This window comes from Phocoena phocoena, chromosome 16, assembly GCF_963924675.1.
Source record: "Phocoena phocoena chromosome 16, mPhoPho1.1, whole genome shotgun sequence".
NCBI classification, from domain to species: Eukaryota; Metazoa; Chordata; class Mammalia; order Artiodactyla; family Phocoenidae; genus Phocoena; species Phocoena phocoena.
Window position 1 is genome coordinate 47,167,412 of NC_089234.1, and position 17,705 is coordinate 47,185,116.

General features: G+C 35.8%; 1 protein-coding gene across 7 annotated transcripts in view; it reads right to left on the bottom strand.

Moving 5' to 3' along the window:
* MAPK8 (mitogen-activated protein kinase 8) overlaps positions 1-16,811 on the bottom strand; it is a 41,045-nt gene extending 24,234 nt beyond the window's left edge. For 6 of the 7 annotated variants that reach the window (XM_065894316.1, XM_065894315.1, XM_065894313.1 and 3 more), the window contains exons 1-4: positions 16,628-16,749; positions 12,884-13,013; positions 2,136-2,194; positions 1,910-2,048 (exon numbers count right to left, since the gene is read on the bottom strand). In XM_065894316.1, coding sequence (XP_065750388.1) covers positions 1,910-2,048; positions 2,136-2,194; positions 12,884-13,013; positions 16,628-16,749 — 450 coding nt within the window. Of the gene's footprint in view, positions 1-1,909; positions 2,049-2,135; positions 2,195-12,883; positions 13,014-16,627 lie in introns of all 7 variants that reach the window. The other variant, XM_065894314.1, reaches the window with a different exon arrangement.
* Between the last annotated feature and the right edge of the window lie 894 nt (positions 16,812-17,705).

Below are 17,705 nucleotides of genomic sequence, written 5' to 3' on the forward strand. Positions count from 1 at the left end.
TAGAAAAGAAAAAGACACCAGAGCTTGCTCTCTCTTCCTGCATGCACAGAGGAAAGGGCACGTGAGGACACAGCAAGAAGGCAGCTATCTCCAAGCCAGGAAGAGAGATTTCACCAGAAACTGAATTTATTTGCACCTTGGTCCTGGACTTCTAACCTCCCAAACTGTGAGAAAATAAATTTCTGTTTTTTAAGCCACCCAGTCTGTGGTATTTTGTTATGGTATCCCAAACAGACTAATACAACCTAAGCAAATGGAAAGACATCCTGTGTTCATGAATCTGAATACTAAATACAGTTAAGATGGCAAAACTACCCAAGCAATGTACAGTCAATGAAACCCTTATTAAAATTCCAATGGACTTTTCTGCAGAAATGGAAAAGCTGATACTCAAATTCATGTGGAATCACAAGGGGCCCTGAATAGTCAAAATGATATTGAGAAAGAATAAAGTTGGTGGACTCACACTTTCCCATTTCAAAATTTACTACAAAGCTACAGTGATCAAAATAATGTGGTACTGATATAAGCACAGACACAAAGACCAATGGAATAGAGAACTAGGAGTCCAAAAATAAAACCATATGTCTACGGCCAACTGAATTTCAATAAGGGTGCCAAGACCATTCAATTAGAAAATAATAGTCTCTTTAATAAATGATGCTGGGATAACTGGATTTCCACAAGCGAAAGAATGAAGTTGGCACCTTATCTCATACCATATACAAAAATTAACTCAAAATGGGTCAAAGACCTAAATGTAAGAGCCAAAACTATAAAACACTTGATGGAAAACTAAGGGTGAATCTTAATGACCTCAGATTTCACAATAGAGTCTTACATATGACACTAAAAGGACAAGCAACCAAAGAAAAAATAAACTGATTTTCATGAAAAGTAAAAACATCTACATATCAAAGGAGATCAAGGAAGTGAAAAAAACAACATACAAATTCGGAGAAAATATTTACAAATTACTTATCTGATAAAGGTCTAGTATTCAGAATATATAAAGAACTCTAATAACTCAACAACAAAGACAAACAACTCAATTAAAAAATGGGCAGAGCTTGAATAGACATTTCTCCCAAGAAGATATATAAACGTCCAACAAACATGAAGAGACGCTCAATGTCATTAGAGAAATGCAAGTCAAAACCACAATGAGATGCCACTTCATACTCACTAGTAATGGCTAGAATGAAAAAGTCATTAAGTATTAGCAAAGATTTGGGGAAGATGGAACTTTCATGCACTGTTGCTGGGAATGTAAAATGGTGTACCCACTGTGGAAAACAGTTTGTTCGTTCCTCAGAAAGTTAAATATGACCCAGCAATTCAACTCCAAAGTAGATACCCAAAAGAACTGAAAACAGGAACTCAAACAAATACCTGTACCTTAATGTTCATAACAGCACTATCCACAAAAGCTAAAAGGTGGAAATAACCCAAATGTCCATGAATGGATGAATGGATAAACAAAATGTGGTAAATACATACAACAGAATATTAATCAGTCATAAAAAGGAATGAACTACTGATACATGCTTCAATATGGGTGAACTTGAAAGCACTATGCTAAGTTAAAGAAACCAGACACAAAAGGTCATATATTGTATGATTCCACCTATATGAAACATCCAGAAGAGGTATATCCATGGACACAGAAAGCAGACTGGTATATGCCAGGGGTTGGGGTGAGAGGGGAATGGGGAGCTACTGCCTAATGGGTAGGCAGTTTTCTTTTGGGGCAATGAATATATTTTGAAATCTGGTATTGGTAGTGGTTACACAATGTTGTGAACGCAACAAATATCACTGAATTGTACACTTTAAGATGGTAAATTTTATGTTACATGAATTATACCTCTATGATTAGCAAAAGAATATGATAGTTTTTTCTACTAACCCGATGAATAATTCCAGCAGAGTGAAGGTGTTTGATTCCACACAGCATCTGATAGAGAAGGTAGGACATTCTTTCATGATCTAGTTCCATCTGAATCACTTGACAAAGATTTGCATCCATGAGCTCCATGACTATGTAACTTCATGGGTGAAAAAATATGACAGCTGAAGTATACAGTAACAATCGAAGAACAATGTATTAACAGAATCTTAATTATCACACTTACACATCTTGAAATTCTTCTAGGGATTTCTGTGGTGTAAAAACATTCAAAAGGCCAATTATCTGTGGCAAAAGCAGAGACATAGGAAAATTAGAAATTCCTTAATAATATTTTCATTTGGGAACTGCAAATACATGGATTAAAAAAAAGCCACCTTCAGTGTAAAATTTTTCAAGTCTTATGTTCTAAGCTTAAGTAATCCCTTTTATTTTATATATTAAAACTTTATGGCCAGGGGTTGGGGGCAGGGAGGGAAGCAGAGCACAGAGAATCTTAAGGGCAGTGACAATACCCTGAATGATACTATAATGGTAGATATATGTCATTGTACATTTATCCAAACCCATAGAATGTGCAACACCAGAAGTGAACCCTAATGTAAACTATGGACTTTGGGTGATAAGGAGGTGTCAATGTAGGTTCACTGATTATAAAAAATGCACCACTCTGGTGTAGGATGTTAATAATGCAGAAAGCTGTGCATGTGCGGGGGCAGGGGGTATATGGGAAATCTTTGTACCTTTCTCTCAATCTTGCTGTGCACCGAAAACTGCTCTAAAAAAACAGCCTTCACACACACACAGTATCAACAGGAGAGCTCCACAAAATCCATTCCATTTATGAACATTCAATTATCAAGAACCTACATTATACAACCCTCTACATAATTTGTAAGCAAATCTTAAATACCTTCTGCCAGCTCTTACCCAACTCAATATTTCTATATAAGCTCAGCCCTTTTGCCCCCTGGTTTTTCATAATACTGCACTTCCCCTGTTTTCCTCATTTCCAGTCTATTCCACTAGTTTATCCATAGACATGCTCTCTTTCCCACTATTTTGTTTTAATCCTCCTCCTTTATCTGTACCCTTTTCTTGGGTGATACTATGTATGTCTTTTTCTCCAAACATCTCTATGGTGTTTTTCTAAATACTCATTAAAAGTCCTTGCTTAGTTTATGAGTCTCAGATTTTCACAGCTACCTCACATGAGGTCCCACAAAATAATATAAAATTGAACTCATTTTCCTTCCAACCCAAACCCCTTACTTTTCCAGAGTGTCTTTTCTTTTAAAATAGAAAGCTGAGGGCTTCCCTGGTGGCGCAGTGGTTGAGAGTCCGCCTGCCGATGCAGGGGACACGGGTTCGTGCCCCGGTCCAGGAAGATCCCACATGCCGTGGAGAGGCTGGGCCCGTGAGCCATGGCCGCTGAGCCTGTGCGTCCGGAGCCTGTGCTCCGCAACGGGAGAGGCCACAACAATGAGAGGCCCGCGTACCGCAAAAAAAAAAAAAAAAAAAAAAAAAGAAAGCTGAGAGTGATTTTTGACTTTTTTCAATATTTGTACCATAATAAATACTTAAAAGAATGCCATCCATTCTTTGTTAGTCTGAATTTCAACCTCTTCTTTTCATTTCCTGTGCCACTATTTATGCTGAGGATTCTAACATCTCATCTAGACTGTTCATGCTATAATAACTTCTAACACTTGGTTCCCTAACAACGGTTTTCTGCAAATCCAGCTACCATTTTACTGCTTATAATATATGGTAATGAAAAGACCTGATCATATTACTCACCTTCTCAAAAACCTAATGCCACCAAAAAAAAAGCCAAAACTCCCTTGCAGTACATTCAAAGCCCTCCATAACAGAATATCAACCCACTTCTTCTCTTGCTAAGCCCTCTGTTAAACTTGACACTTGAGCAAGAATATTGTTTTCAAAAAACTGTCAAGGCCTTTAAACATACTATTCCCTATGTTGGTCATTTAACTACGAAACTACTGAACAAACCTGCAAGATAGGCCTCTTTTGTAGGGTCTGACAACCCCTAGTCCTTGACAGACCTGAATATTCTACTTTGTCCCCACGATATCTTATATGTTATTATGGCATTTAACACACCGCAGTATAGTCTCCCTTTCACGACAGCCTCTTATTCCCCTTTACAATTCCAGTGTTCAGGAAAACACCTCACACATATTTTTGAAATGTCTGTTGACAATTAGGAATGGGAATGTTTTTCTAGACATAAACTTCATGAAAGCAGAATCCATGTTACTCATTTAAGCATAAAGCTTTGCTTATAGAAGGCATTGAAATATATGTTCGGTGAATAAATTCAGAAAAGTACTTTTCAGATCAGAGAGGGTAAAACAAATTTGTTTAAGACAGAGGAATAAGTATCTAGTTGTTCTAAATGAATTCATGTCTCCTAACCAGATGAACTGTACACTTGGAGACATGGAGAATTAGTAAAACCATTCTCATTAACATCTGGGAAATCCCACAGTAGAAGACAGGTGTTAAAGATGAAAGGCATACAGAGACAGAAAGGAGATTAGCAGTTGCTTAGAACTAAGGAATATGGGAGATGGGGGAATGAGAGCTAAAGGAATGGCGTCTCTTTTTGAGGTGATGAAGATGTTCTAGAACTGACTGTGGTGACAGTCACATATATCAGTGAATATACTAAAAACCACTGAATTAAATGCATTATTTGTATGGTATGTGAATTGTATCATAAGAAAGCTGTTATATAAAAAAAGATTAAAAGGGACAGTTGTCTTGCTTCTCAAAAAGAGAAATAAAGAAAATTACATCAGTCATATACTGGACAAACAAAAGTCAAGGACTGATTAAGTGGATGGTATATGACTACTTTAAAAGAAGTAAAAATTACTAGGAACACGTAAAAATTCACTGGGAAACTTTATACTTCTGTGAATAAAAACAACAGCAGCAATAGTAACAACAAAGAACAGCAGCAGATCAGAGAAATGCAACCAGATATATGAAGATTTCAAAAAGGCATTTTTGAAAATGTCACTAATAACAATATCCTTGTGAATAGGTTGAAGAATTGGGAGATATGGGCAATTTTTATAGTTAGAGATGTAATTTTTGCAGGTTGCTAATGAACTAATCCAACTATTATGAAGGCATCCTGAGCAAAACTGGTAAGTGAAGCCAACAAGTGAAAAATCCGAACAAAGAAGAAAGCAATTCCCAACAGTCTAGTAAGAGGAGCCAGATTTCACATATGAAACTGAATAGGAAGATACAGAAAGCACTACACTAAAGCATGGGAAAGACCTGTTAGCTGGTCTATGACAAAGAATAACTTGCTTATTAGATAATATGAGTCAAATGGTGACCAAATTTCCAAACAGGATTACAATGTCCACAGTTAAGAGATGACATGCCTCAGCTCCTCTCAGAGGATTCAATCAGACATGCGCTACTGTGTACCAGGTGACATATCCAAGTGCATCCAGAGATAAGTGACCAAGTTGAAAAGGAAACTCAAAAGCATCTATGAAGAGTGGAAAATGCACAATATGAATGTACTTAGTACTACTGAATTGTACATTTAAAAATGGTTAAGATAGTAAGTTTTATTGTTACTGTATTTTACCTCAATTAAAAAAAAAAGAAGAAGGGAATGGGAAAAACCCGAGATGTTTAGACCAATGAAGAGATGATTTGCACTAAAAGGCAAGACATTACAAAAGCATCCATCCATCAGGGAGTGGAAAAATTCCATTACCATTCCTCTTTTCCCTATCTTTATTCACATTCATTCACTGAACAATTCACTGAAAAAGTTATGTTTCGAGCACCTATTCCGTGCAAGCACTCTTCTAGGTGCCAAGGGTATTACCTGGATGAATCTGTGCCACCTCCACTAAAGGGTTACTCATGTGAAACAAGCTTTCCATGCCCTCCATTTAGTTGACAGAACCATCTTTCTTTGCAGTCACCCAGGCTCAGGAGGTAGGTGTCACTGGCCGTCTCTCCCCAATGCAAAACCAAGGTAATGCCACCACGACATTGCCACGAAACAGGCTCCAAGGGGTACGAGCAGTTCTATTCCAGGGCAGGAGGCCACCAGCAAAATCTTGACAAGCAACATACTTGGCTCCCATCTAGAACAAGAATGGCTGACGCAACTTCTTCCCGATCACTGACTGACTGTAATCTTTATCTCTAGGCCTTTTTTTTTTTCTGGTTAATAAAATAAGTTTATTTATATATACATGGTAGCTGAATTCTGTGGATAAGGAAAAATAAGTCATACATCTCACATATGTATATATAACATATGTATCTCTGATTACATATATTATATATAAATTTTACTTTTCAAACAGATTTCTTTCTCTATATACACACACACATTGATATTTTAAATGCAATCACCGACAGAAATATTACGATAAGACAACTTAACATGAGTTCGGTGATTGCCTCTACGCCTCTTTTTAAATACTATTCCTCCTCTCGGAGGCTCCCTTCCTTCAATAACCCAATTTTTACCCCATCTTTAAGAAACAGTCTAGGTCCACCCTTCCCCAAAGCTGTCCCGTTTCATTCAAGCTCACAACAATCTTCTTTCTCCTTAAATCTCAACACTTATTTTCCATCTGCCATAATTTTTTTTGAATTTTATTTAATTTTTTTATGCAGCAGGTTCTTATTAGTTATCCGTTTTATACATATTAGTGTATACATGTCAATCCCAATCTCCCAATTCATCACACCCACCCCGCCCCTTTCCCCCCTTGGTGTCCATACGTTTGTTCTCTACATCTGTGTCTCTACTTCTGCCATGCAAACCGGTTCATCTGTACCATTTTTCTAGGTTCCACATATATGTGTTAATATACGATATTTGGTTTTCTCTTTCTGACTTACTTCACTCTGTATGACAGTCTCTAGAACCAACCACGTCTCTACAAATGACCCAATTTCATTCCCTTTTATGGCTGAGAAATATTCCATTGTATATATGTACCATATCTTCTTTATCCATTCGTCTGTCGATGGACATTTAGGTTGCTTCCATGACCTGGCTATTGTAAATAGTGCTGCAATGAACTTTGGGGTGCATGTGACTTTTTGAATTATGGTTTTCTCTGGCTATATGCCCAGTAGTGAGATTACTGGGTCATATGGTAATTCTACTTTTAGTTTTTTAAGAAACCTCCATACTGTTCTCCATAGTGGCTGTATAAATTTAGATTCCCACCAACAGTGCAAGAGGGTTCCCTTTTCTCCACACCCTCTCCAGCATTTGTTGTTTGTAGATTTTCTGATGTGAGGTGATACCTCATTGTAATTTTGATTTGCATTTCTCTAATAATTAGTGATGTTGAGCAGATTTTCATGTGCTTCTTGGCCAGCTGTATGTCTTCTTTGGAGAAATCTCTATTTAGGTCTTCAGCCCATTTTTTGATTGGGTTGTTTGTTTTCTTAATATTGAGCTGCATGAGCTGTTTATACTTTGTTAATTTGTTTGCAAATATTTTCTCCCATTCTGAGGGCTGTCTTTTCGTCTTGTTTGTAGTTTCCTTTGCTTTGCAAAAGTTTTTAAGTTTCATTAGGTCCCATTTGCTTATTTTTGTTTTTATTTCCATTATTCTAGGAGGTGGATCAAAAATGATCTTGCTGTGATTTATGTCAAAAAGTGTTCTTCCTATGTTTTCCTCTAAGAGTTTTACAGTGTCCAGTCTTAAATTTAGGTCTCTAATCCACTTTTGAGTTTATTTTTGTGTATGGTGTTAGGGAGCGTTCTAATTTCATTCTTTTACATGTAGCTGTCCAGTTTTCCCAGAACCACTTATTGAAGAGACTGTCTTTTCCCCATTGTATATCCTTGCCTCCTTTGTCATAGATTAGTTGACCATAGGCGTGTGGGTTTATCTCTGGGCTTTCTATCCTGTTCCATTGATCTATATTTCTGTTTTTGTGCCAGTACCACATTGTCTTGATTACTGTAGCTTTGTAGTATAGTCTGAAGTCAGGGAGTCTGATTCCTCCAGCTTTGTTTTCTTTCCCCTCAAGACTGCTTTGGCTGTTCAGAGTCTTTTGTGTCTCCATACAAATTTTAAGATTTTTTGTTCTAGTTCGGTAAAAAATGCCATCAGTAATTTGATAGGGATTGCACTGAATCTGTAGATTGCTTTGGGTAGTATAGTCATTTTCACAATATTGATTCTTCCAATCCAAGAACATGGTATATCTCTCCATCTGTTTGTATCATCTTTTTTTTTTTTTTTTTTTTTGCGGTACGCGGGCCTCTCACTGTTGTGGCCTCTCCAGTCGCGGAGCACAGGCTCTGGACGTGCAGGCCCAGTGGCCATGGCTCACGGGCCCAGCCGCTCCACGGCACGTGGGATCCTCCCAGACCAGGGGACGAACCCGTGTCCCCTGCATCGGCAGGCAGACTCTCAACCCATGCACCACCAGGGAAGCCCCTGTTTGTATCATCTTTAATTTCTTTCATCAGTGTCTTACAGTTTTCTGCACACAGGTTTTTTGTCTCCTTAGGTAGGTTTATTCCTAGGTATTTTATTCTTTTTGTTGCAATGGTAAATGGGAGTGTTTCCTTAATTTCTCTTTCAGATTTTATATCATTAGTGTATAGGAATACAAGAGATTTCTGTGCATTAATTTTGTATCCTGCTACTCTACCAGATTCATTGATTAGCTCTACGAGTTTTCTGGTGGCATCTTTAGGATTATCTATGTATAGTCATCTGCAAACAGTGACAGTTTTACTTCTTCTGTTCCAATTTGTATTCCTTTTATTTCTTTTTCTTCTCTGATTGCCGTGGCTAGGACTTCCAAAACCATGGTGAATAATAGAGGTGAGAGTGGACATCCTTGTCTTGTTCCTGATCTTAGAGGAAATACTTTGTTTTTCACCATTGAGAATGATGTTTGCTGTGCATTTGTAATACATGGCCTTTATTATGGTGAGGAAGGTTCCCTCTATGCCCACGTTTTGGAGAGTTTTTATCATAAATGGGTGTTGAATTTTGTCAAAAGCTTTTTCTGCATCTACTGAGGTTATCATATGGTTTTTATTCTTCAATTTGTTAATATGGTGTATCACGTTGACTGATTTGCATATATTGAAGAATCCTTGCATCCCTGGGATAAATCCCACTTGATCATGGTGTATGATCCTTTTAATGTGTTGTTGTAGTCTGTTTGCTAGTATTTTGTTGAGGATATTTGCATCTATATTCATCAGTGATATTGGTCTGTAATTTTCTTTTTTTGTAGTATCTTTGTCTGGTTTTGGTATCAGGGTGATGGTGGCCTCATAGAATGAGTTTGGGAGTGTTCCTTCCTCTGCAATTGTTTGGAAGAGTTTGAGAAGGATGGGTGTTAGCTCTTCTCTAAATGTTTGATAGAATTCTCCTGTGAAGCCATCTGGTCCTGGACTTTTGTTTGTTGGAAGATTTTTAATCACAGTTTCAATTTCATTACTTGTGACTGGTCTGTTCATATTTTCTATTTCTTCCTGATTCAGTCTTGGGAGATTGTACCTTTGTAAGAATTTGTCCATTTCTTCCAGGTTGTCCATTTTATTGGCATAGAGTTGCTTGTAGTAGTCTCTTAGGATGCTTTGTATTTCTGTGATGTCTACTATAACTTCTCCTTTTTCATTTCTAATTTTATTGATTTGAGTCCTCTCCCTCTTTTTCTTGATGAGTTTGGCTCATGGTTTCTCAATTTTGTTTATGTTCTCAAGGAACTAGCTTTTAGTTTTATTGATCTTTGCTATTGTTTTCTTTGTTTATATTTCATTTATTTCTGCTCTGATCTTTATGATTTCTTTCCTTCTACTAACTTTGGGTTCTGTTTGTTCTTCTTTATCTAGTTCCTTTAGGTGTAAGGTTAGATTGTTTATATGGGATTTTTCTTGTTTCTTGAGGTAGGCTTGTATTGCTATAAACTTCCTTCTTAGAACTGCTTTTGCTGCATCCCATAGGTTTTGGATCGTCGTGTTTTTGTTGTCATTTGTCTTTAGGTATTTTTTGATTCCCTCTTTGATTTCTTCAGTGATCTCTTGGTTATTTAGTAGCGTATTGTTTAGCCTCCATGTGTCTGTGTTCTTTACGTTTTTTTCCCTGTAAATGATTTGTAATCTCATAGCATTGTGGTCAGAAACGATGCTTGATATGATTTCAATTTTCTTAAATTTACTGAGGCTTGATTTGTGACCCAGTATGTGATCTATCCTGGAGAATGTTCTGTGGGCACTTACGAAGAAAGTGTAATCTGCTGTTATTGGATGGAATGTCCTAAAAATATTAATTAAATCTATCTGGTCTATTGTGTCATTTAAAGTTTGTGTTTCCTTATTAATTTTCTGTCTGGATGATCTGTCCATTGGTGTTAGTGAGGTGTTAAAGTCCCCCACTATTATGGTGCTACTGTCGATTTCCTCTTTTATAGCTGTTAGCAATTGCCTAATGTATTGAGGTGCTCCTATGTTGGGTGCATATATATTTATAATTGTTATATCTTCTTCTTGGATTGATCCCTTGATCATTGTGTAGTGTCCTTCCTTGTCTCTTGTAACATTCTTTATTTTAAAGTCTATTTTATCTGATATGAGTATTGCTACTCCAGCTTTCTTTCGATTTCTATTTGCATGGAATATCTTTTTCCATCCCTTCACTTTCAGTCTGTATGTGTCCCTAGGTCTGAAGTGGGTCTCTTGTAGACGGCATATATATGGGTCTTGTTTTTGTATCCATTCAGCGAGCCTGTGTCTTTTGGTTGGAGCATTTAATCCATTCACATTTAAGGTAATTATCGATATGTATGTTCCTATTACTTTTTTCTTAATTGTTATGGGTTTGTTTTTGTAGGTCCTTTTCTTCTCTGTGTTTCCCACTTAGAGAAGTTCCTTTAGCATTTGTTGTAGAGCTGGTTTGGTGGTGTTGAATTCTCTTAGCTTTTGCTTGTCTGTAAAGCTTTTGATTTCTCCGTTGAATCTGAAAGAGATCCTTGCCGGGTAGAGTAATCTTGGTTGTAGGTTCTTCCCTTTCATCACTTTAAATATATCATGCCACTCCCTTCTGGCTTGTAGAGTTTCTGCTGAGAAATCAGCTGTTAACCTTATGGGAGTTCCCTTGTATGTTATATGTCATTTTTCCCTTGTTGCTTTCAATAATTTTTCTTTCTCTTTAATTTTCGTCAATTTGATTACTACGTGTCTCGGCATGTTTCTCCTTGGGTTTATCCTGCCTGGGACTCTGTGCTTCCTGGACTTGGGTGGCTATTTCCTTTCCTGTGTTAGGGAAGTTTTCAGCTATAATCTCTTCAAATATTTCCTCGGGTCCTTTCTCTCTCTCTTCTCGTTCTGGGACCCTTATAATGAGAATGTTGTTGCGTTTAATATTGTCCCAGAGGTCTCTTAGGCTGTCTTCCTTTCTTTTCATTCTTTTTTCTTTATTCTGTTCCAAGACAGTGAATCCACCATTCTGTCTTCCAGGTCACTTATCCGTTCTTCTGCCTCAGTTATTCTGCTATGGATTCCTTCCAGTGTATTTTTCATTTCAGTTATTGTATTGTTCATCTCTGTTTCTTTGTTCTTTAATTCTTCTAGGTGTTTGTTAAACATTTCTTGCATCTTCTCGATCTTTGCCTCCATTCTTTTCCTGAGGTCCTGGATCACCTTCACTATCACTATTCTTAATTCTTTTTCTGGAAGGTTGCCGATCCTCCACTTCATTTAGTTGGTTTTCTGGGGTTGTATCTTCTTCCTTCATCTGGTAAAAAGTCCTCTGCCTTTTCATTTTGTGTGTCTTTCTGTGAATGTGGTTCTCCTTCCACAGGCTGCAGAACTGTTGTTCTTCTTGCTTCTGCTGTCTGTCCTCTGGTGGATGAGGCTAACTAACAGGCTTGTGCAAGTTTCCTGATTGGAGGGACTGGTGGTGGGTAGAGCTGGGTGTTGCTCTGGTGGGCAGAGCTCAGTAAAACTTTAATCCGCTTGTATGCTGATGGGTAGGGCTGCGTTCTATCTGCCATAATTTGACAATTAAACTTTTACTGCTTTATCACATCTGATATTTAACTCTTTATGTATTTATTTTGTCTTCAAAATAACACTGTAAGCTCCCTCAAAAAGGAGTCTAATCCTCAATTTCCATAAATTTTTTCCCTTGGGGCTAATCTACTAACTCCAATACACAGAGGCTTGCACATAGCTAGCTCTCAAAATGTGGTAAATTGTGTTTTGTGCAATCAGAAAGTATTGAGCTCTTTATAAACTCCTTTGGACAAACACCACATCTCCAGTCAGATGCTTTGGGTTTAGTACTTCATAAAACTGTCCCTTGTACAATTTACTCCTAGTTTATTTCCTCTCATTTTGGAGAAATCATTCCATTAAAATAATCATAAAAGTATCAGTATGCTTAATGTAAGTTTTTAAAAGTGTAAAGGAGTGAAAGTCATATGTTTAAGTCTTTATAATCATTAGAAAATAGAATTAGTAATGTTTTACTAATTCCATTTAAATATTTTTTAAAGTTTCTGGTAAACTGCTTTATCCAATATTATTAAATAAAGTATCAATGTCAAAGAATAATGGGAACAATTTCATCTCTGTGCTCAGGCTCCAGTTTTCCAAAATGTCAGCTTAATAGAAAACAAAAAGCAGAAGATGAGATCAAGCCTAAATAAAGTTCTAAAACATCCACCTCTTTAAAATTCCTTTTGCAAATTAAATGTCAGAAAATTATACAATCTAAATTTCATAAGCTATTTTTCTTCTAATATAATTGAATAAAGTTGAGAAAAATTTATATATCCCTTTAAGCAATGCTTCAATCCAAAAGAACAATTTAAAGCACCTACTATTTTAAAAGATTTTTATATTCATGTATTCATGAACAAATCTTGATTTCATTTATACTTAAGAAATTTTCTAAAATGTTCACTTACATTTTTGTGATTTACACATTTCATAAGAACTAGCTCTCTGTAAGCACGCTTAGCATGAGTTTGATTCTGAAATGGCCGGCTTAGCTTCTTGATTGCAACATTTCTTTCAAGAATGGCATCATAAGCTGCACTGTAATAAGAAATTCAAAAACAACAAAAAACTTAAAAATCTGCAAAACTGAATTTATGAAACATTCATGTAGATTCCTCACTTTCTCCAAAGATAAATGCACTTGAACCAATTTCCAGCCCTTGATGCTCAATATGTCTCTCCTATACCTATTAGAGCATATTCCAACAGTGTACAGCATTGTTAACTGTTTCTTAAAATGCTGATGGATTAAAAGTGAAAATGGACTGTGAAGAAAGAGACTGCTTGTTCACTGGGTGTCATGCAAGATCCACCTAGCATACAATGGGCACTCAATGCACAAATGTTTAATGAGTATTCAGGTCCAATAGATAGCTTAGACCCCAAATGAATCCCTCACCCCAAATCTACACCAAGGAAAGACAGGATAAAGAATACATGTGGTCATAAATTCTACTCAAAACATTTGCTGAAGAATTCTACATAAGTACATCACTTCCTCTTTAGACACAACAAAATGAATACAGAAGAGGAAAGTGCATACAGAGGCATCTATACGAAAGATTATTTTATAAAAAGTAAACACTTAAAACCTGTTTTGGAGGAGAAATTAAAAATCAAGGTATTTATAAATATAAATGCCAGATTTCAGGACATCAGAAGCTGCTTCATAACTATTAACGAAACATCTATAATTCTGGGAAATATACTCATTAACTCTTCACATCTTCCTCTACCATATGACTCTGACCAAATGGCACATTTTGCAAATGACAGGTCAAAGAAAATATAGCACAAGTAAGGTAAAGTGTCTTAAAATTATAGAATATTATGATTAAAGGAGGCTTTTAAAAATCATTTGGATTAATCACTGCCTGATATAGGGCCAGAGAGGTTAAGTAATTTGTCCAAGGTCAGCCAGAAAGTTAAAAGCAAAGCTGAGACGAGAAGACTAAGACATGAGGTCGTGCTTTTCATACTGGGCCACCTAACATACTATAAAAGATGAGTTCTGTTTATATAATATTTGGAAAGTCAGCACACTACTGATTAAAATTATTCTCTCACCTAACTGGAAACCTGAGTTTGTTCTGTGGCAATCTTACTATATCAAATATAGTGAAGAAATTATGTATTAAGAAATTGGTACTACATAAAAGGAAACATCTATACATTCTATATATACCATTAACTATTGCCTGTATACATATATATACATACACACCAAAACATACATATTACAATCTTTACTTAGAAAATGCTGTTATTTACAGATATGTTCCTCCCAAACTAAAAAAAAAGGCAAAACAAAAAACATTAGGGGTCACATAAAATGATTAAAAGTTTTGACTGTTTCAGTTAAAGTATTTTATTTTTAACCATTAAATTCATTCCTATTAATTTTTTATCTGCTATATCAAACTCTAAATTTGAACTATTTTGTATCCAAGGAATTAGATTTCTAATTATTGATTCTTTTTTTTAAATTAATTTTTGGCTGCATGGCATGTTCATTCATTGTGATGCGCGGGCTTCTCACTGCGGTGGCTTCTCTTGCTGCGGAGCACAGGCTCTAGGCGCACGGGCTTCAGTAGCTGTGGCTCAAAGGCTCTAGAGCACAGGCTCAGTAGTTGTGGCTCACGGACTTAGTTGCTCCGTGGCATGTGGGATCTTCCCAGACCAGGGCTTGAACCCATGTCTCCTGCATTGGCAGGCAGATTCTTAACCACTGTGCCACCAGGGAAGCCCATAATTATTGATTCTTAAATGTGCACAAATTAGAAACACCTGGGGACTCAGAGGCCCCAATCCAGACCCAATGAATCTTACCATCTATAACTGGGGCCCAAAATAATGCCTTTAAAAAAAAAAAATTAAGTTCTTCAGTTGATTCTGACAGTAGTACAACAGTGAGTTTAAAAAAATTTTTTTGTCTATTTCATAGTAATGTTTTGTGAAGCAAAAATTTGAACGCATTTATTCCTTAGGACAGGGGCTGATTACCTTCCAAAGCAATTAAAAAAGAAAATTCTGGTACACAAATTTCAAAAAGCACTTGTCTGAGGATAAGTGAAGATACAGGAACATAATATATTTTTTAAATACGATTAAGTATTTTATAAATAATATATTCCTCACAACAACCCTGTATACTAGGTGGGAAAACAGGCTTTAGAAGAGTTAATTTGCCATGTGAGTCACAAAGTTAATAAATCAGAGAGTTAGAATCTGAACCAAGAGTTCACTTTCAGAATTCTTAGCATATTGATATTACCACATCATTTTCTTTAAATTTAATTTGTGGGTGGTTAAATGTCATCAGTTAAAATGACAACCAATCAGCCAATAATGCTTTATAAAGTGACCCAGCTTCTGTAGTTTGTGATAGTATAAATTACCTTAAGAATACAGAAAAGAGAATAAATGCTACAGTCCCCATTACACAAATTTGTTTGATTCTAATATTTTACCATTATTCCTCTGAACTTTTTTAAAAGAAATATATTATTATAGGTAAAGCCCCCTTCCTTCTCTCTATTCTCAGAGGTTAAGTACTATCCTGAGTTTGGTATTTATGAATGTTTTTATACTTCTGCATACATAAATATATGGTATTGTTTTGCATACTTTAAAGTACATATATATACACAGTATAATAATGTATGTATATTCTACATCTTGCTTTTAAACTCAGCGTTACATTTCTGATTATCCTTGTTGACACATATAAGCTCCAGTTCATTTTACATGTTGTAGAGTATTTCACTGTGTGATTATTTTTTATTCTCCTACTGATAGATTTGATGCTATTACCAATTTTTGCTATTTTAAATGGTACTGCAAAGAACAGCCCTACATATGTCTCTTTCTGTACATATGCAAGAGCTGTATGCAAAAGTTTTTCTAGAACCTGGGAGAACTGCAGGGTTGTAAACACTTAGGATTTTTTAATAGATTCCAAAACAAATCTGGTTCAAGAAGAGGTAATAAAGATATAATTATGCTTGAGTGAGACTTAGAATTCCCTACAACACTAGCTTATTATGCTAACTTAGTAACCTAAAATTATTAACAGAACTATCCCAAAGAGTGTTTTGATTTTCAGTTTATAAGGAATTATGCTGATCTATAGAGCCTAGGCCTTTTGTAAAAATTAGCCTGTAGATCAATTTTAAAGATATATAGGAGTTTTGAAACACATACAGTGACATATTAGCTGACTTTATTCCCCAGTGTAAAACAAGATTTATGATATTCGAGAATTTCATTACAGTGTAAAAGTGATGATTAAGTGAAACTTCTTATTAAACAGTTAGCTATGGGAATAAATGTATACATGGAATTACCAAGCATGCCACTTATTCTTTCCTGATACACATATCTGTCTTTACATGGCTTATGACCAAGTATTTAATCATAATTTACCCTTAAAGATGACAGAGCTGATTTATAAAATTATGTTTTATGAATAATAAAAAAGCCATTAATCTCAGAACAAAACAATCGTGTTATAGCTTTAATTTAAATTTTATAGTTTTAATTTTTTGAGGCAAGCTAAATATTTACCAAGGAATATTTACCAAAGAATTTATGAGAGAAGAAAACAGAGCAGTTAATGATTCTTTGCCTAATTTTTGTAAGTAAAAACTTACCATACTATTCCTTGGGCTCCTGAACCTATAGGTTTTAAATTCTGATACCGTTTCAGGACTGTGAATGTAGAATCTCCAATCTCTACACTATAAAAATTGCTGTCACGCTTGCTTCTGCTCATGGTGGCAAGCAATTAATTTAATGGCTTCATCCAAAAATTCACCAAGAAGCTGCAAAATGGAACAAAATGTGATGTTAACAAAATGAATTTGCTTAATCTTAAAATTCAAGTCATCACTCTATTCACAGATTGCTAGATCATGTTAAAAGAGCTGCTTCATTAAAAAACACAGTTAGAAAGAAAAAATTACCCCAGAGCCTGGTTAGCATCTGTTATACTTAAGAAACAACCAATAGTTTAAAAAAGAAAAACAAAAAGCAAATAATTATAACTGTTTTTAAGGTCACTTCCAGTTTAAAAGTTTAAACTAGTCCTTTTTATGTGTTTATTATAGTGTTGAAACCTTAATTTTTGTAACTGATTAACTTTCATTCAAAAATAATTCACAATCTCAGTGAGTGTTCCTGGAAGGAACAACAAATTGACAGGTTAGTAAGCTGGTTATCACATATCACTCCTACAGAAAAAACTAACGAACACAGAGCAGCACCTTGCTGTCATTAAAACAGAGCCCCTGATCCCCAATAGCAACATCCGGGTGTAATGCATAAGCTGAGGTTGTAATGGTTGAAAGAAAAGAATCACAGTAGAAAATATAAGATTAAAAATATATATATACGGTAAAGTTATTTTAAAAATAAGAAACTATAAGAGAAGCATTTAGTATATTGGGATATGAAACAAAACAATGCTGTTCTGAACTGTTTGGGTCATCTAAAGCATAACCTAAGTTCTGACCACAGATTTTTACAATTTGTCTGATTTAAAGCCAAAGCAGTCTTTTCCTCCCCGTTTGAGTATTACTTACTGACAAATCTTATTAACCATCCTTACTAGACAAAACTGGCCTATTCTAAAATGCATGCAAGGGACTTCCCTGGCGGTCCAATAGTTGAGACTCGGTGCTTCCAATGCAGGGGGCAGAGGTTCAATCCCTGGTCGGGGAACTAGGATCC